General features: G+C 40.8%; 1 protein-coding gene across 1 annotated transcript in view; it reads left to right on the forward strand.

Moving 5' to 3' along the window:
• Positions 1-13,930, forward strand: part of CLTCL1 (clathrin heavy chain like 1) — a gene marked incomplete at both ends in the record, with an annotated part of 33,948 nt that extends 20,018 nt beyond the window's left edge. The window contains 16 exons of the mRNA XM_080355252.1: positions 286-520; positions 2,429-2,551; positions 2,951-3,096; positions 3,494-3,677; positions 4,209-4,401; positions 4,872-5,029; positions 5,125-5,289; positions 5,717-5,824; positions 6,183-6,350; positions 6,433-6,582; positions 7,414-7,545; positions 7,892-8,002; positions 8,566-8,736; positions 9,526-9,747; positions 12,699-12,774; positions 13,815-13,930. Coding sequence (XP_080211378.1) covers positions 286-520; positions 2,429-2,551; positions 2,951-3,096; positions 3,494-3,677; positions 4,209-4,401; positions 4,872-5,029; positions 5,125-5,289; positions 5,717-5,824; positions 6,183-6,350; positions 6,433-6,582; positions 7,414-7,545; positions 7,892-8,002; positions 8,566-8,736; positions 9,526-9,747; positions 12,699-12,774; positions 13,815-13,930 — 2,458 coding nt within the window. The remainder of the gene's footprint in view (positions 1-285; positions 521-2,428; positions 2,552-2,950; positions 3,097-3,493; positions 3,678-4,208; positions 4,402-4,871; positions 5,030-5,124; positions 5,290-5,716; positions 5,825-6,182; positions 6,351-6,432; positions 6,583-7,413; positions 7,546-7,891; positions 8,003-8,565; positions 8,737-9,525; positions 9,748-12,698; positions 12,775-13,814) is intronic.
• Positions 13,931-20,032: the final 6,102 nt, after the last annotated feature.

Here is a 20,032-nt window from a genome sequence, read left to right on the forward strand (position 1 = left end):
GTTCTGTGAAATGAACAAATGGCTTTAAGTGTGAAGAGCCCACTAATAGAACAGAAGTTGAAAGGAAAGATTGCAACATTAGTGGCATCTGCAGGTCCTCTGTGATGTTAAACTCACAGATCTGGCCTCCATTCAGTTGAGACTCGTTAAAAATAACTGGCTGGTCTCCATCTGCTTTGAGGTCTGACCAGCAGACTTGCTTGAAGGGAAGGCCAGATATTAATGGGAAGCTGTAAAGCATGCTGCAGTCTGACTTATAAACCTGAAATGTTTGCTTCTTCAAAGGCTTAAGTTGCTGTTGCCATGGCTTGAATCAAGGATTCATGAAGGCTGTGAAGAACCTGCGACTCATAATGCCTTGGCCAAAATCTACATTGACAGTAATAATAATCCAGAGCGGTTCCTTCGTGAGAATCCTTACTATGACAGCCGTGTAGTTGGCAAATATTGTGAAAAGAGGGACCCTCATCTGGCCTGCGTTGCTTATGAGAGGGGGCAATGTGATCTGGAACTCATAAAGGTTAGCAAAACTGCATTTATAAACATGTTAAAAAAACCTGCTTGCTGCCTGAAGTGGAAGCCTCGCTGGTTGTTTGTCTAACACTTGCAGAATCCTGTCTTGCAGTTTCACTCAGGAGTTGAGGTAGGCAGGATTCTTCCATATGGAGATAGGAATTATGTTGATGAAATCTTTATGCTATATGTCAAAACTAAAATTTTATAACTCTGCAGCTTTAAGGTACAATTCATGTCTTTCATCCACTGATTTGCTCAAAACCAAACTGTTTATGGGATAGGTACCTATCCTATCCCATAATATCCCATAATAATCCCATACCTATCTAATGAATGCGTCTACTGTTAAACCTTTGTTAATTTGATTTTTGGGTTGTTTGGGTGGGTTTTTTTTGAGCCTTGAGCACTTGATAGGCAGAAGATACAGGCTGGCATCTAGCCTGGCTCTGCAGTGGGAGGAAAAGCTTCCCTGAAATTAGAACAGGGCTTGTAATTTTCCTGTATTGTGGCTGATCCTTACTGTTGCACCAATACTTAAATAGAAATGAGGAAAATAAATGTTGACATTCAAACTGCAAGGACTTATTCAGATAGCGTTCCTCTCCTATCTTAAGCTTTTTGATTCCTAGAACCTCTCTCAGAATTTCAAGGGCAAGTGACATTCCCAGGGTTCTCCAAACACATCCCTAGTATCAAACTGAATACTAGAGCTTAATGCCAGATTGTAATGCTTGTGGCTGCTGGGAAAGAAAACATCCTCCTCCTACCTGCACTTGCACTAGTGTATGCAAAGAATGTCAGCTGTGTAGGGGTAAGGACTAGCTTGTTTTGCCTGTTTGAAATGAAGGAAATGCTGTTCCCCAGCAAGGCCCTACCCTGTGTTAGAATGGTGGTATAATCTAGGATTGCTGCTAGAAGTGAATGACTTTCCAGCTTGAAGCAGCTGTAGCTGTTAAAAAAACAAACAAACAAACAGCTTGTTGCATTTGGCTTTTTTATTTCAGGGTAGGAAGGTGGCTCTGAGTTGTCCTTTTGCTAGGATAAGCTTTAATGTTCTGGTTAACCACAAAAACCTGTCAGTACCAGTTTCTTCTTTGAACTAGTATGCTGAGCAGGTGTTTCTGGTTATGGAGAAAAGATCTTCCTCCTGTAAGAATGATTCTTGAGATGTTGCCTCCTAGAAGAGTGCTCAACTCCTGCAACTAATTGATGTAGAATGTAAACCAAAATTGTGCTACTACTAATTTGCTTGCAGCAAAGTACGTGGGATTCCAAAAACTAATTCAGATACTAACAAAAACACAACCTGTTGGTAGAAGATGGAATAGGTTTTCAGGTTTTTACCCTTCTAGTTGGAAATTGAGGCTAGTGGCACAAATAGGATTATAACTAGTAACTCTTCCTTGCTGTACTTCTATAGGAGATTTCACATTTATTCTGTACCCTTAACACTGTAACAAGGAAATCCAGGCTACTTGCTACTTTGAATACTTCTAGTGTAAATCTAATGACACCAAATACATAACCTGTTTCTAGCTTTAAGCACCAACACCATTTCTCAGTTCACTACTTAACACTGCCCAGGCAAAGTGGCTCCATTTCTAGATTTAAAACTTAAGTTCTTCAGGCTTCTGCAGGTCTTCACTTCAAACAGAAGCACATAGTTACTGTGAAGCCACTGTCACAGTATTTGTGTCGGGCAAAACCAAGAGAAGCTATAGAAATTCTACTGGAGACCTCCTCCATGAGCCTTCCAGATCAGAGGTTGGGTAAGAACTTGTCTGTGGCATTTAGCATTGGTCAGCAATTAGTTCTAGTCAGTCTTCTAGACTGTCTGATTCATAGCTAGCTAAACCTGTTCTGTGGTACTAACCCTTCACATTAACACCAATATTTGTAACTTCTCCTTCAGGTCTGCAATGAGAACTCACTGTTTAAGAGTGAGGCTCGCTATCTGGTGCGTAGGAAGGACCCTGAGCTCTGGGCAAATGTTCTGGAAGAAAACAACCCATTCAGGCGGCAGCTTATTGACCAGGTACAGCACAAAAGCTAAACTTTTATGAGGAGACCTCAGGATGTCTCAGGAACAGTAGCTGTACTTCCCCACAAGGTCCCTTGAGGCCTCATTGCAACCATATGAAAATGTGTGAGAATTTGAGTGGCAGGTATTAACTCTGACCTTCATGGTCAGAAAACTTAGCTACCAGCAAGAGAATATTTCTGTCCTATAGAGTGACAGTGAATTTGCTTGCTATACACATCTAAGATGTGACTTTCATAGCTATATCCAGTATCGAAGGAACTCTTTCTTGCTGTCTATGACAAAATAGTCAAAGCTCAAAGTTCTGAAGCCTTAAATTGTAGTTCAATGGAATAGGTTGGCAAATATCTCATTTAGGGCAAAGACTTAATATTTTCTTGTTTTCACATCCAGGTTGTCCAAACAGCTTTATCAGAGACACAAGATCCAGAGGAGGTTTCTGTAACTGTGAAAGCTTTCATGACTGCTGACCTGCCTAATGAATTGATTGAGTTATTGGAAAAAATTGTCTTGGATAATTCTGTATTCAGTGAGCACAGGTAAGAGTTTTGTCTACAAGTTCAGCCCCTTCAGTGCCTTTGTTTAGGTTGTGAAGTGACCTGAGTTATTTATGGCCCTCTTGCTTGCAGGACCTAAGCACTCTTAAATGTGTCTAATGAGGTGTAAAAGCAACACTCAAAGTGCTCTGTGCATTAAGAACAGAGCTAGTTCACACTATGCAGTTTGCAGGGGTGTGTTCAGAGAAAAGAACACTAATATTGGTAAGCAATTTCTTTTTGAAGACAAATATTTATGCTTCTCAATCTGGGGATGAAAAATCATTGCTAGTGACAGCAAAAGGGTGTATTTTTTTTGGAAGTACAATACATGTTGCTTAAGCAGGTGTTATAGCCTCTTAAAGTGCTGCTTATAGCCTCTCCCTTCTGTTAACGAAAGGAATCTCCAGAATCTGCTGATCCTGACTGCCATTAAGGCCGACCGCACTCGTGTGATGGAGTACATCAATCGGCTGGATAACTATGATGCTCCAGATATTGCAAACATTGCCATCAGTAATGAGCTATATGAAGAAGCTTTTGCAATATTCAGAAAATTTGATGTTAATACTTCAGCAATTCAGGTGAGGCCTGGTTCCTGCATGACAATATAGAACGCTAGGAAGAGAATGGGAAATGTACTGTTATTAATTTTCAAGGAGTGATTGTCACTTAAATCATTGATACTTAAGAGTACAGTTCCTGTATGATATTGAATTGCAGGGAGAAGTGAGATTATGTACAAAGAATAGCAAAATAAAGTCAAAATACTGATTTAAGAGGCTGATCTGGTCAAAATAATCAAAATGCTGGGGTGTTGCACCTCATTTGATTGTCTGCCTTGGAGACTTGTACTTGAAAGATGCAAGAGAAGCAAATGCTACTAGGCATTTGTCTTTAGACCAGCATTACTGATTTCTGTAAGGCAGAGCAGAAATAGTAGCAATGAAAGTCTTATTCTCCCTGCCTCTACTTCACTGGGCAGAAGTGGCTGTTCTAAAAGCAGTCAGCATCATTTTGCTTACACAAAACAGCATATGCACTTGAGGAGTTCTGTTAGAAAGGACAGTGTTATAAAGCTCCGATTTTTAACCTGCTACTTCAATTTCTTACAGGTGCTGATTGAGCACATTGGCAACTTAGACCGTGCTTATGAATTTGCAGAGAGGTGTAATGAGCCAGCAGTGTGGAGCCAGCTAGCTAGAGCACAGCTCCAGAAGGACTTGGTGAAAGAAGCCATTGACTCCTATATAAAAGCAGATGATCCATCTGCTTATATGGAAGTTGTTCAAGCAGCTAATAGAAATGGTAAGGCAAAGCATCCTCAAACTTAAAATTGTTTGGATACGAGCTAGGCTATCACATCTATGTTGAGCGGTAGAGAATTCTGGAGACTTGGAAATTCTGTTTCAGAGGACATGGGAGCAGCCAGTATATGGAATGGATGAGTCAGTGTTCAGTGAGATTCCTGTCAACAAGCTTCTCTGTGCTGCTACACTAAAGATGGAGTAAAAAAGTAGCCAAGTGTAATGTATTTATTTAGGTCTGTGTGGCAGAACTGCATGCCAGATGGATTGTAGAATAGTTGTCAAGAAGTTCAACCTCATGTGAGGGTGACTTGGTGTTTAGTGGGGAATTCCTTAACTGAAATGCAAATTGCTTACTACCATGGTGGAGGAGATCTTTGAGATTACTAGTGAAAGCATTCCTAAGCTGGTCAAGGTGAGCAATACAGGATGACTGAACAGAAAATCTTACCTATCTCTTCTCTCTTCAAGATAACTGGGAGGACCTTGTCAAGTTCTTACAGATGGCCAGGAAGAAGGCTAGAGAGTCTTATGTAGAGACAGAACTTATTTTTGCTTTGGCAAAAACTAATCGCCTGTCAGAACTGGAAGAGTTCATTAGTGGCCCTAATAATGCACATATACAACAGGTATGTCTTGATCTACAGTTCTTATGGATGACTTGCTGCTTGGCTGACCCCTGATTTTTGCTGTTACCTTTGTTTGCCTTGGGCTCCTAATGCAGGTTGGCGATCGCTGTTATGAAGAGGGGATGTATGAAGCAGCAAAACTACTCTATAACAATGTATCTAACTTTGCTCGCCTGGCATCTACCTTGGTGCACCTTGGAGAGTATCAGGCGGCAGTGGACAGTGGCCGCAAAGCCAACAGCACAAGGACTTGGAAGGAGGTAACTTAAACTTGTGGGTTTAAGAGTCTTCAGAATGTGAACTACTGTTGTGTCTGAGCATGTTGCTCTAGAGCAAAATTGGGCTCCTTTGCTCTGTCAGTAATGTGGAAATTAAAGAGGAGTTTATTCATAACTATCTACAACTAGCTCTGATAGTAGTTTGTTAACTGTTTCTGGCTACAGGCTATGTCTGTAGCTTTATAAGCTGTCCTCTTGTCCAAGACAAAGCTTAATATGAAAGCAGTGTAACATGAACGGCAGAGTTTTTAGTTCTGGAACAAGCATTATGGAAAAACTTATTTGGAACTGAATGTAAGCTTCAAATTTGGTAAAGCTTTGCTGATTAATTTGTCCTGTAATATACAGAGATTAAGTAAGTATTGCAGTATTCTGCTTCTGGTTGATTGTTTGCTAACTCTCGTTGTAGGTATGCTTTGCCTGTGTGGATGGAAAAGAATTCCGCTTGGCACAGATCTGTGGCCTACACATAGTCATCCATGCTGATGAGCTTGAAGAGCTGATCAGTTACTATCAGGTTAGATCACTGTTAATATCCTAGAAGACTTTAGACAGCATACTTGTATCTGCTAGTAAAGTGGTCACAGATAAAACTCAGCATCCTATGTGGCTGATCTTTAGATTCATTCTTCATCTCCATTTCCTAATAGTTGCATGCATACTTTTTTTATGTAGTAAAGGGAAGGATGATCATTTTCACTGTCTTTCTTTTCCAATTCTGTTACCTCACTGTAATGATATCTTTCAAGTCTAAGCACTCTCATTTGGATAGAAAAGCAAAGCATGTTGAATTTAAGTAAATATGCATTTTACCAAGCTTTAAAGTGCCAGATGGTCATGAATTTGCAATTAACCCTTTTTTTCCTAACATCCAGGATCGTGGCTACTTTGAAGAACTGATTGCCCTTTTGGAAGCTGCTTTGGGCTTAGAGCGTGCTCACATGGGAATGTTTACTGAACTGGCCATCTTATACTCCAAATTCAAGCCTCAGAAAATGAGAGAACATCTGGAGCTCTTCTGGTCTAGAGTTAATATTCCAAAGGTATGCAGTAAGGTAGCTACACTGCAAGTGGAGCTGGGAAGCTGTCAATGAATCAAACTGGGTGATTTCTTGTTTTTATCAGGTGCTCAGAGCTGCAGAACAGGCTCATCTCTGGGCAGAACTTGTATTCCTCTATGACAAGTACGAGGAGTATGACAATGCAATAATTACTATGATGAATCATCCCACTGATGCTTGGAAAGAAGGGCAGTTTAAAGATATAATTGCCAAGGTAAGTAACTAGTTAACTGAATCAAAGTGTGGAAATTTTCAGAACAGAGGCAAAAATGCACAACAGAATCATCATTTAGAAAATTAGCTTGCTTAAGCTACTACTCAATTTTCCTACTGTACTTAAAAAAATTTTCCAATCAGTTTCAGTTTAGCACACGAATTAATCTAATCTTATACCCTTTGTTTTGTGATGTGCAGCACATTCTATTGAGTGGCAGCAACTAGCACAGGGTGTTTGCAGAGGCTGCTCAGGAGCATAGGTCACAAGCAAGAGGTGTAAACTCCTTAATACCTTGAGACAGCGCTCAGCTTAAGTCTGAGGCTGTGACTGTTCCTGAAAGATCTCTGCAAATGTTCCCAGCTGTTTGAGTGAGAGAATTGCACTGGCCAGTCCCATGAATGCCGCAGATAATAGTGAATTGGTTAATAGTTTAGACAAAATCTAAGACTGAAGGCGTTCCTAGTGGTCTTCTGGGTTTCAAGACAAGTTAAAGACTGGTTAAGACTACAGGAGTAGGCTTTAGGAGTTCAACAAATGGTCACATCAATTCCAGTGGGCTTCTTGTGCCAGGATATTTTAACTGTGGCTGGCTTAGAACTGATTTGTACTACCCCAGGTAGCTTGTGACTTCACTATCTGGAAGCGGATGGCACAAGAAGTAGTTATAAGATTGAACAAGAATTCTGCATGTAAGTGTAACACTTCTGACGTCTAGAAGGAAACTTAAGATTAAATATAAGAGTCAGTTAAAGCTTGTGCTAAGTGATCCAAACTAAGCACCTTAGGCATAGTTGTGTTTGAAGTATTAACTAGTGTCTAACCATGCAGGTGGCCAATGTGGAGCTGTACTACAAAGCCTTGCAGTTCTACTTAGACTACAAACCTCTGCTGATCAATGATCTCCTGCTTGTATTATCTCCACGACTGGATCACACCAGGACAGTCAATTTTTTCTCAAAGGTGAGTTTGGTAGATGAATAAGAAATCCTCTTTTTCAAGTTAAGAGACTCTAGTCTCTGGTTGGCAAAAAGGGCTGACACCTGTCAGGTGGCTTTGCTCCAGTATAAAGGACTGAGAAACAGCCCAATCTCAGCTGGATACAGGAGACACTGGAAGAGTTAGCACAACTGGCCTAGGAGGCTGTTTTATTTTACTGCTGGCAATACAAGATGCTTTCTCTGAAGGGTCCTGACAATAAGCACAAGCTCTTGTAATAACAGGCGGGAACTGTTGCAGAAATATGAAGCATCAGACCTGGTATACTTTATGTTCATTTTATCTTGTATTGGAATCATCTTAATTGCAGGTTAATCAGCTACTTCTAGTAAAGCCTTATCTGCGTTCAGTCCAGAACCACAACAACAAAGGAGTAAATGAAGCTCTGAACAACCTTTTAACAGAGGAAGAAGACTACCAGGTGAGCCCCACAAATTTCATTGCTAGGCCTGAGGGATGCTTCAAAAAAAGAAAGAGGCCATGGTTTGGTTGTTCCCCATCTGACAGAGAGTAATTCCCTGTGTAGAAGACAAGTTCCACAATGCAGTGGTAGTGGGGGTGGAATCAGACCCTTTGTGGGCAGAAGTCTTGAGACACTGAGGATTTGCAAACAAAGCAGATATCACAGTTATTTCTCAGAACATCAGCCTTCATAAAGCTCTATATTAGGTATGTACTCTACTGGGCAAAACTTCTGTAAATATATTTTTTTGGCCCCATTAGCTGCTTTTTGGAAGACACACTTTCTTTTAAAGGTAAATAGCTTTTCTGTCAAGTGAAGTCAGTATGACCAAGTTAGTGTCTTTGTTAAAAATCATCTTTTGGAGAGATGCATGAAATACACAGGGTAAACAAGCTGTACCCATAGAATTACCAGCCAGCTGGCAGAACCTAAACACTTGTGCACTGTGCTTAGATGCCTCTCTACTGCAGTTCTTGCCTGGTACCATCTGGAAGCACATGTAACAATTTTCTCTCAAACAGGGTTTGAGAGCTTCCATTGATGCCTATGACAACTTTGATAACATAACGTTGGCTCAGCGTCTAGAAAAGCACGAACTAATTGAATTTAGGCGTATTGCAGCGTATTTGTATAAGGGTAACAACCGCTGGAAACAGAGTGTGGAGCTATGCAAGAAAGACCGCCTGTATAAGGTGAGTTAATGCAGTCTTTTTCCCTGACTCCCAAGAAGTCTGAGCTATGGAGCATTGATTTTCTGGATGCTGAATGTGTTTAGTTAGTTTTGAATCTGGAGTTCTAATTAGTCTTAGACCTTCATTTGAAGTTTGAGGAATGACTCTTAGAGAAGTGTTTACAATTTCAAATGCATATCTTAAATTTAATTTCATAGTATTATTCCATACTTGGAGATCTGTCTATATCAATCAATGGCATCTGTATGTTCTCTATATCTATATGGAAATCCTCCCTGGAACTGAAGACTTATGGCCTTGTTAGGATACAGATGAAACATGATTACAGTGGTATAGTCTTAAAGCCTGCAGTGACTTCTCATGGGCCAGTTTTTGATTACTCTCTAGGAGAGCTGGTAAATAGTCTTCTGTCTTGATGTGTAGCAAGCAGTTGATGCAGTCTCTTCTGTTCTGGGTAATCTTTAATATCTAGTGGTGAGGTAGATGGGATAACAAAGATTGTTTATCTTTTACAAAACTCAGTAAAATCTCATCAGGCCACTTGAAGTGCTTAAAGAAAGCCTGTTGGATAGTGTTAATACAAGTATTCAGGTTACCTCAAAATAAGAGGACTTAAGCTACAGTACATATACTCAGTTGGCTCCTACAGAACATGCCTGGTGTTATTATAGACTAACTTCATGGTACTCCAAATACCTGGTATATCTAGCTAGTGATAACATGCACATAAGATGTAGAGCAAGATGTTGACAGGCAAGGGTCAAGTTTAACTGTTGCTGTTCTCTGTAGGATGCTATGCAGTATGCAGCGGAGTCCAAAGATGCAGAACTAGCTGAGAAGCTGCTTCAGTGGTTCCTGGAAGAAGGCAAGCAGGAGTGCTTTGCAGCCTGCCTTTTTACATGTTACGACTTGCTGCACCCAGATGTAGTCCTTGAGTTGGCGTGGAGGCATAACATCATGGACTTTGCAATGCCTTATTTCATCCAAGTGATGAGAGAGTACCTTACCAAAGTAAGTATTGCATAGGCTAAAAAGTGAAGACTTCTAGTCTCCTGGATGATTAGCATTATGTAAACCAGACCTCTTTGCATATATTTGGAATATTTTTGTTCCTTGTAGACTAAGTCTTCTAGAAAGTTCAGTGGGTTTTAATCACTTAGATTAGCTAGTGATATTTATAAATAGATGCCTTGGGACTTCAAAGAGGTCTAATTAAACTTTTGCTTTTAACAGTGGACATAAGCAACTGTGTATGCTTTTCAGAGTAGCTCCATAGTTGATGAAGCTGAAGACTTGGTGAGGACAACATGTTATCACACTACTTTGTGTAACCATAAAAATACTGTTTTCTTGTTACAGAGAGCATAGCTTTTGAGTAACTAATAGTACATAGTATTACTACATCAGTCATAAGAGTAGACTGCTGAAGATGATTTTTTTTAATGGAAAACAGAACTTTAGATGTGTAGTCTGCCTGTACAATACTGATGCCAATAACTAGTCCTCAACTGAGAGGAGAGATTCTGATCATGTGTGGTCCTGAAATGCTTGTCTCAATTTTCTCAGCCAGCTCTGAGATACTAAACTGAGATACTTCCTTGGAATGCTCTAGGGTTGCATAGGACATCACAGTAAAGAACTTCATTAAAATGAGTAATCTAAAAGTTGCCTTTAATCAGTCATGTTAAGTGTTCCCCTCTGAATTTTCTTGCAGGTTGATGGGCTGTTCTATAAGGTGACACTCTGATTTCAAGCTCTTTGTGTTCATTTGTGTCCCTCAGTATCCTAGGATTCTTTTACAGGAATCTAGCTGTAGCTTCTGCCAGAAGAGCAGTGTAATTTAGCTCTAACTCATTTCCTGTTCACTTTCTAATGCTGAAAGGATAACTATTCATAAGCAACTTGAAAATCCAACCAGACTCTGCTCATTTTCATGGGAAATACAATCCAAGTGATTGAGCAGTAGCTGAGTGTTTGGGCTTCTGCTCACTATACCATAGATATCTGGTGGCAGGGAAGATGTTCTTAAGTAGACAAAAGCAGTTGCCACACAACAGGATGTGATTTGCTTGTTATGCTGTAAATTACTGAAGTTTGTGATCTTTCAGGCATGGTAGGTTTGAATAGTAGCATGAAGTTTCTGTAAACTTCTTGCCTATTATTATGAAGAAAGTACTTGCACAGATCTTAAACTCTTCTTTCTCCTCATATTCCACTGAGGAGAAACTTGCCACACAATTTCACCTATACTCTTCCATCTGAGATTTAGGTCTCAGATCATAGTTTTTAAACTGCTGGTTGGATTTACAAGTAATCATGTGTACTAAATATGGGATAACTTGCCAGAAGGAAAATCTGCATGGTGAAAGCGGTTTTCAGTGGAACTAATTTAGTCTGTTGAATTAACTGCAAAACATGGAATTAGAGAATGGGCTTTATAAATGTGGTATGTCTAAAATATTGTTGTGTAACTAACTTCAAAAGTACAAAAAAGGTTATTTTATCAGTGGGGTGTGTATATCTTCCAGAACTTATAAAAAGGTGTTAAAGCATAGAACAGCCTAGGGGCCAGATGCACAAAGGAGGATGACACTCACTTGTCAACCTTTTGAACAACTTCACTTCTAGGCAACAAATCAGACAGATGTTAAGGCTTCCCTGGAGAGCTGTGCTTGTCCCTTCTTTGGGCTGTCTGCTCTTTACATGTTGCTGTTTCCCCAACAGAGGGAGTAACTGCATTTCTGTTTGAAGTTCATTATTGTTTTGGGGCAGTAAGCAGGAAAGTCTAATTGAAGACAGAGTGGAAATCCCAGATTGTAGAGCAATACAACTTGTTTGAAAGCAGTAGCTGTCAATTGCTTTGATCCATAGTAATATGGATAGCATTTGTAACATAAATAGTGTTATCCTGAAGTGCTGTTAAGCTGACAGCTATCAATGAACCAGTTAAAGACCTACTGCCACTCAAGTTATTAATTTGAGTTGCAAACTTCAAACGGTCTGGCAAACTGTTACACACCACATCTAGGTAACTTCTCTAAAGTATAACAGAAGCCCCTCTTGCAGCACTTCTCAGACCAGATATGATTCTTGCAGTAGGAAAGGAGGATGAGGAACAGCTGAAATACAGCATTGGGCTAAATGTAGGTTTGGCCAGGATGTTAGTACTGCCTATATCTGGATGGAAAGCTGTGATTTTTATGCCTTACAGTCTTCAGTCTCAATGATTCTTTTATGGAAGATAAAAATTGTTAAACCTGAGAGAAGGAAGGTACTGTTGCCTCCTCAGATTAATCCCCCCACCCTGAATTTGAAGTTGTTTGGGGCTGCTGCATTATTGTAGCACTTTCACAAATGTGTTTAGTGTGAACAGAGCATCATTTGGCACAACACTGAGATCTGTATAAAGCTGATACTACTAGACCACTTTCCATAAGGGTTCTAGAGTTTCCTCTAAAAGAAGCTGATGTGAATACTAATACAGTTAAACCAGTACTCTGCAGCTCAGGTTAGGCTGTGGTCCTAAATAAGATCAAACTTCATGGGTCTGGAATATTCTCAAATATCTGGGTCCTCTCATTGAAGGGGAGAGGGATTACAGGTTTAGTAGATAAGTGTAGATTACGCCCTTTTGAGATGATACTTGGAACTGCAATCTGATGGGCTTGTTTTCTGGGTCATAGAGTTAACAGTGACTAGAATAAGGCCCCAAAAGTGCTTTACTTGAAGGTAACAATGATCTCAGCTCTATTTGACAGCTATTGTTTATTGCATTAAACCTAAAGCAATTAGGAGGACAGGTTTACAACATAGCTGGCTGGGAACACACAGATTCTTGTAGTCTCCAGCTTGGACTAATAAAAGGAACACTTGATAGCAGAGATACCAGGCATGAAAAGCCTCACGTGATGGTGCAATTCCTAGACAAGGCCTTCATACATCTCCTGTTCGCTTCGATGTAGGTGGATAAACTTGATGCTTCTGAAAGCCTAAGAAAAGAAGAGGAACAAGTAACTGAACCCACTCCAATAGTATTTGGTAGGTGAAAGACTTGGTTTTAATTGATTACCTGTTGTCACTCTGGTCTTTCTTTATGGAGGTAACTTAAATGACTACTTCCAGTCAAAGTGAACTGGTTTCAACTAGGTAGTAAAATGGTTGCAGTTCATGTGCCAGAGACATAAGTTGTTGAAGTGACATCTCACTCTTACGGTACTTCTACTCTTCAGCTAAAGTCTTGCTCTTCTTACATGGCCTCAGAACTCTAGCTTAGGAATTGACTTTCAGTATGGTAACAGGAGAGGGAATAGCAAGGTGTGCACAACCCCAGAGTAACTTAGAGCGCATGCAAATTCTGCCTGTTATTCCTGTTTGAGGAATGTGTCTGCCTTCTGCTCTTCCAAGTAGAGATGCAGACTGGCTTTCTAGCTCACCCATTTTAAGATACGTGCAGCCAAAAACCATCGTGTGCAAAAACCTCAAGTGTGCTATTTTAGAAGCCCTTCTGAAGAGGCATTCTGCTAACAAGTGCCTAGAAGTGGCTGGTAAGGGAAGGATGTGACTGGTTCACTGTCTGATGTAAACGTTAACCTGCATTTAATATATGCATGAGGCATGTGTGTTCTTAGTGAGGAAGACAAATCTGTCGAGGTATGTCTGGGCCTTTTGCAACACTCTCCAGACTCTGAGACTTAACAGACCTAACTATTTGCAGACCTAAAATTTGCTTGAATGCTTACTTTTCAGTTCTGACTGTGCATGGGTTAAAGAGTATGAGCTTTTTGTTTTCAGTATGGCCTTTTCAAAACAGGCCAGGTTTATCATGCCCCCAAGGTCAGTTGATACTTCTCTCAGAGTCTGCCTTGCTTTTGTCATTTTCTGGTAGCAAGAGCAGCTGACCTGGGTGCCCACTCTGGTGCATGTTGAGTAATGGTGTGACTTGCTAGTGTATGCTTATACAGTGTCTGATTTTTAGCTAAAGCCTCATAATCCTGTCCCATAGTACAGCTACCATTAAGGAAGCTTTGGTTCTTAAACTAACTCTGTGTTTTGTTTTGTTTTTTCCTTGTGCTTTCTAGGCCAGCAGTTGATGCTAACAGCAGGCCCCAGTGCAGTACCTCCCCAGGCAAACTTCCCATATGGATACACAGCACCAGGATTCACCCAGCCGCCTGTTTATGGTTTCAATATGTAACTAGCTCTCTGACAGACCTTCACTGTCTCTGTTCTCTTCCTTCCCGTCCCTTTTTAACTTCTCCAAGAAGTGTACAATGGTCCCAAAGGCACAGATGACCTTCTGTTGGCTGAACACGCTGCCTGGCTCAGTGAGGAGACTTCAACGGGATGCCTGTTACTGTTATTTATTGATTATTGTCCGGTTACATTTCAACCTCTGAAGGGCAGCTTTTGTTAATGACATTGTGAGACTCTTGTCTGAAGTTAAGGCACTATTTCACTAACTCATATAGCAATAACTGCTTGAGACCAGGGGGAAGAGAGCATATTTTTCTTTCTTTTGCAAAGCCCATTGAAGGCAGCTGGGAAATTGCCTGGCACTAAGTTGTTAAAGCTTTAGCTGAAGCTACTGAAGTAGCAGGGTTGTTAACAATTCAGTGAAGCATCTCGTTAATAATGAATTGTTGAAAGCTTGTGTACATCTGACTCTACCCCATTTTATTTGCGGTCTTGCGTGCAAAAGAAAATGGGCTTTCTAATATTTGTGCTCTGAATGTTTAGAGGAATATTGGGAAAGTTTCCTTTTCTGGACAATAATGCTGTTGGGGTTCAATGCTGTTGGAGTCTGTTCTATATTTTCTGGAGTAGATCTGAGACTTGAAGAAAATAAATCTTCTCATGCCAGAGAGCAAACATTTCCCAGATCCTTTTTGTTTAACAAGAAGAGAGCATGTTACTTGTTGACATTAAATGGTACTAAAGGAAACCTCAGCTATGTGTGGCAAGTAAACATTGAAGTGTGCATGGGCTGCCAAAGTGCTAGAGATGCAAGAGCACAGTGTCGGGGTTGGGGAGGGGGACACACTGCTAAATGTTGAGGCAGTAGGGAGGGCCATAATCCTGACTTTTTATTTGCACCTTTAACTGGTTCTGGCATTGGCTTCCTGCCACACAATGTTCTGACACTCTGGTGGGCAGAGTCAGCACCACCTGAACTAACAGGGTGCAGTGACTCAGTTCTGCTATGCTGCAGTAGTATCAACGGCCTGTCCATCACCCACCTCTTTCTTTGAGAATGCCAACAGGGATGTATTATTACTTTGTGCCACTCTTCAAATACATGTATCATTAATGTTTTATGTACTTAGATAACAATGTATAATTTATGGTTATGAATCTTGTGCTAATCTTGAATATTATAAAAGTCCAACTATAAATGTAAAACTGCAGTATCCACTGTGTGGTTCTAGTCTTAATATCTTGGGGGTGGGGACTGGTTAGTAGCAATACGCTACCACTAATAGCTGAGGATGACAGGCAGGAAAAAGAGAAACTTCTGCCAAAGCACCTCACATGGATGGCTCAGCAATTAACTTGAAAAGGAGTTGTGGTCTCTCTGCTGGACACATCAGCACTGTCACGAGTGGAGGTCATGGCGCAGGAGGCAGTCGTGCTTACATGACTTTTTTTCATGGGACTGGAAAAGCTTCAGTCCTGTGCTGAGGGTGATGCTGCAGGTAGTGCCTTTTCGACCAAAATACATTAATATAGCAGCAGTAGTGGTAAGCTGCACCTTTTCGTACTGAGTTCTGCTTGAACAGGGCAAAACGTCTTTAAATGCCAACCTAGAGATGCAGTGTCCACCTTCCTGACACAGGCCAGAGTGCTCCAAGTGTTGCTGTAACACAACCACCTCAGTTCTGTACTGATCAGCACTCACCAGCTCAGCTTGAAATACTGAGCAGCTAATGAGTTCAAGCAAATCTGCACTCTGTCCAGACTTCTTCCCAGCAGGGATTAATCAGGTAGCATGCTATTTTTTAGACAAGTAGTACTTACATTTTGTAACTAGTTTCTTGTGGGTCAAAAGGAATTTGAGGCAGCTGGAACTGAAGATCAGCTCTAGGATGCATGTGACTGTAGGAGTTTCCTTCCTCTTAACTTGAAAATTTACTGTGACTTCATAGCAACAATTACAAGCTGATGGTGGAATACAGTAAAATGCTGATTAAATACTAGAACAGCTCATGACCTGTGGAGAATTGAGCTAGTCTGGGGATTCTTAATAGCTGCAGTCTAGAAATCTAATTACAGGAATGACTGAGGAAAGCAAAGCTGCCAGCTCTGATGAATAGCCTTGTTTTAGTTGCTCTCTTGGTATCTTAAGCTCTTGCTAAGTGTAATGGCTTTTATAAATGTGATCTTGCATTCTAAAGTGCATCTGGGAACTTACTCCCAGCCATTCCAATGCAGCTGTACCCAGGATGTGGAACAAACTTTTGCATATCAGAATACTTCACTGTTTCTTTAACAGTGAAGTCCTTCTCAGCAGGTAATGACCCCTTTTTAGTGGGTTAAATGGATGACTTAATCCACTTTATGAAGGTGCAGTGTCCATGCAAGTTTGCGTAAGACTCTGTTTTGCAGAAAAAAACTCCTTTAAAACTAAGCTCCTCACTAATTCCCACCACTTCCATGAGGTGGGGCTAGTGCTATCATGTAGAATGATCAGTTCATGCAGAACATGGTACAGAGTGCAGCATCTAGAGCATAACTTCTGGGCTTCTGATGCTGTCAAATAGTAACTTGCTTGAACCTACATACAGGCTTTAACCAACTCATGCTTTTCCTGTGACAAACAGTGTGGATTTCCTTATGTAATAGCTCTTGCTATTTGTCAGACCTTAGGAGGATCTTCCTCAATCTGCCACACTTCGGGCAACTACAGGTCTGGCATCAGAGATGACAAGCAGCTGCACAGCAATGCCTGCGAGTTGCTTTAAAGTCCTGTGATGGAGGTGGAAACTGATCTCCAGGAATGACTGCAAGGACATGTGCTGCTCTTGGCATAAACTCTGATCTGCATTCAGCTGCTCACTCTGTGCGAGCACTTGAGCTCCTCACACTATCCTTTGCTCCCTCATATCTCTAAAGGTTACTGGTTTCTTTTGGTGCAAACACCTAGTGAAAGCAGGAATAAAGCTGTTGCTAGAAGCAGAATTCTGATGGAGGCTGCCCCTGTCTGCTCTGATGGGCCAGATGAGCCACCCCCATAAATTTGAGTGGAATTTAACTCAGAAGGAATGCATTGCTGGGGTAAGTTCTGTTTCTTATTGGCTCCATAATGCAGTGTTTTATAAGACTTCCATTTCCCTTCTGCTTTCTAGGGCTCTATAATTGATAGTGTAGCAGAAGTAAATGCTCCTAAGTAGTTTTGCTCCTTAAAAAATAAAAATTACAGGCAGATGAAACCTATTTAAGTTAATACAAATTATAGGAAAGATACAGTAGTAACTGTAAGGTCCAAAACTTAAATTTAATAGCTTCTTTTTTTAGCAACCGCAATGCTGTGAGCTGGCACTTACAGGATGACATGGATCCCTTAGTAAGGCTGCGTGAAACAAGGAACAAATTTCTTTCCCTAGCAAAACCAGCAGGAAAAAAAAGATTTCTTCTGTGTTTTGGACTCTAAAACTGACAAATCCTTTGTTGTCTGAAGCCTATTTATATGTGCATGATTAACTTCTGTACTTGAGTACATCTGATATACTTGGGCAAAGCTGACTGTTTGACAGCTCTATAGTTAATACTTGCGCTTCAATGTGGGACATCTTAACTGGCAGGCTGGAACTTTGACACTGAGAAACTCTTACGTGGCAGTGGATGCGATCTACTGAAGAAAAATGAGGCTAGAAATCTTGCAGATCTTGGAAAAGTACCACTGCATGTACCAGGTTCCCATAACAAGCAGTTTATAAAGTGTGTGTGCGCTACCTTGTGATAGGGTATATTCTTCACCTGCAGAACTTCTTTCAGTTCTTCTGGATCCCCCCTGTTCTGCTGCAATGGTTTGGCTTGTCACTTGTTTCCAAGCTGATTATTTTTTTTTCAATTTACAGAGTACCCCAAGACTGCTTCAATCTCATTGGGGCATCTTGAATTTGTGATAAAATGTTATGGAACGTAAGGCTGGAAAATGCTTAATGACAGAGTGCTTTGTGACACTGCTGTGTAATTAGGTTGTGGTTTGCTGAGCGAGTTCACACTTGCTACAGCAACCTAAAGAGGCATCAGTCCAGCTTAATGGATCTAGAGTCTTTTTATTCTGCTGCATCTCTTCAGCAAACTTTCAGCCTTGAAGGAGTTTGTTGCTAGTATAGCTTTCTTGGTTTTCAGTACAATGTGTTATCTGTGGGCACCTTTCCAAAGGCAATGACAGATCCTGACTCATGTTTTACTCAGAAAATGATGCAAAATTGTTAGCATAAGTATGTATTTCAGTCTGGAACCTTTGTGATCTTTCAGGAAGGTGGCAAAATCCATCAGTTTTCTTCCAAGCTAAAATAGACTAAAAAGTTGCCAGCTTTTAAGCACTAAGATGGTATGAATTTGAAATACAGTCAGTGAAGGGTAAGTCTTGTCTTGCTTTTATGTGTTGGAATTTATAAATTCTGAGTTTATTCAGTCATTCTCCTCTGCGGTTCAATGATTCAAGGATAATATTTTTTCTGTCCACTGTGGTTCTAATCAAGACTTAAAAATACCTAAAAATCTGTATTTCTCCTTTTCCCCCTAGTGGTTACGGAAGGAAGGAATTACAAAGTCATCTGGTATGTTGTTTTCCACAGCAATGAGGTCTCCAGCTGGGAAGCTGGGAGTGGGAAGGGCTGGTTAGTAAATCTTCGAATTGCTTTCATTTTGGAAGATAGTTTTTGTTTTCAGCTAGAGGGCGGGGAAATGGTCTCATCTAGGGTAAACTGCTAACAAGGTTTGTCAGCTGGAGTAGTTTCTTTCAGCGCTGTATCATGCTGCGAGGGAAGTGTGATAACTTGTAAATGCTGCGTGCACTATGTGGATTTCGCTCATCTTAGATGAGTCACGCCGCTCAAATGCTTGTGTAACAGGGACTTCTGGGCTCTTTGGAGGCTCAATCTCAGTGAAAAACCTTGAGTATCAACAGGAGCTCTCTTTGCATGTGTGTTCAAGTGGGAATCACACAGGTTGTTTTGAAATAGCTTCATCTTTCTTATAGTCACTGTACCTCCTGCTGCGTACACCTGAAGGCTGGGGGAATGTTGACTCAAATCTTCAATACAATTGCTTCTCCTTGAAGCCTGTTATGCACAGGATCTGTTACACATAAAGGAAGGATTTGTTCTTGGCAGGGAATCCAAGAGGGAATGAGTTTTCTTATTTTACCATAAGAGCTCAAGTGATGTGGATTAATAATGCATGGAGAGGTTTGTAGTAGTTGATGAGTTGTAACAATTCATATAATGCAGCTGTTCAGTGAAATGAAGAGATTCTCTGATTCAAGGGTATATAATAGGAAGTTTTCTGTTCTATATTGACACATGGTGTCTGAAACTATGGTGTGCTGCTGGGTGCATCAAACTGTGCCCATTAAAACAAACAGACAAGTCATTTTGGGAAGGGGCAGGGGAGGGACAAGTTAGAACTGATCAAGTGGGTTCACTGTTTACATGCTTTATGGGATCCCAAAAGCTCTGTCTGCAATCAGCATTTGTGTTTAAAAAATTTAAGAAAATGCTTCCATCTTCAGTAGTTCTCTTTTGAACTCTGATTATTATGGCCTGGAGGGAGGCCATGAGGTGTTCAGGCAGCAATAACATCTGACTATGTATTTCACAATTCTTGTACCTTTCTATGGCAGCAGAAACAAGCACCAGTGCCCAGCAAGGGAGATGGATTCAGGTTGTCTGAGGGTTGTTTCCATTAAAATTCCTGAAGTGAGGGCAGTGAGATACAGGACCTGGTGTCCTGTCTGTAACTGTAGGTGCTCTTTTATGCTTTGAACACCCATTTCCTAGGAGATGCTCTTAACCATGCAAGTCTGCTCAAGTCTTTACTTTCATGTAAGACACTTAGGGGATTTAAAATGCACTTTTGCAGGCTCTGGTATTTCAGGGGTTGCTTATCTTCCTTAGGTGCTCTTCTTTGGGCTTTCTGCTGACAAGTGGTGTTAGCAGCTTCTTGGAGGTCAAGCTGAGATGGCTTGCAATATGCCTGTGATTAAATATGAGTAATCCTTTCCCTGTTCAGCAAGGTAAGCGCTGCTGTGAATCCTGCTGAGGCTGATGAGAATTAAACATGTGGTGTA

The sequence above is a fragment of the Nesoenas mayeri genome, assembly GCF_963082525.1.
Source record: "Nesoenas mayeri genome assembly, chromosome: 17".
NCBI classification, from domain to species: domain Eukaryota; kingdom Metazoa; phylum Chordata; class Aves; order Columbiformes; family Columbidae; genus Nesoenas; species Nesoenas mayeri.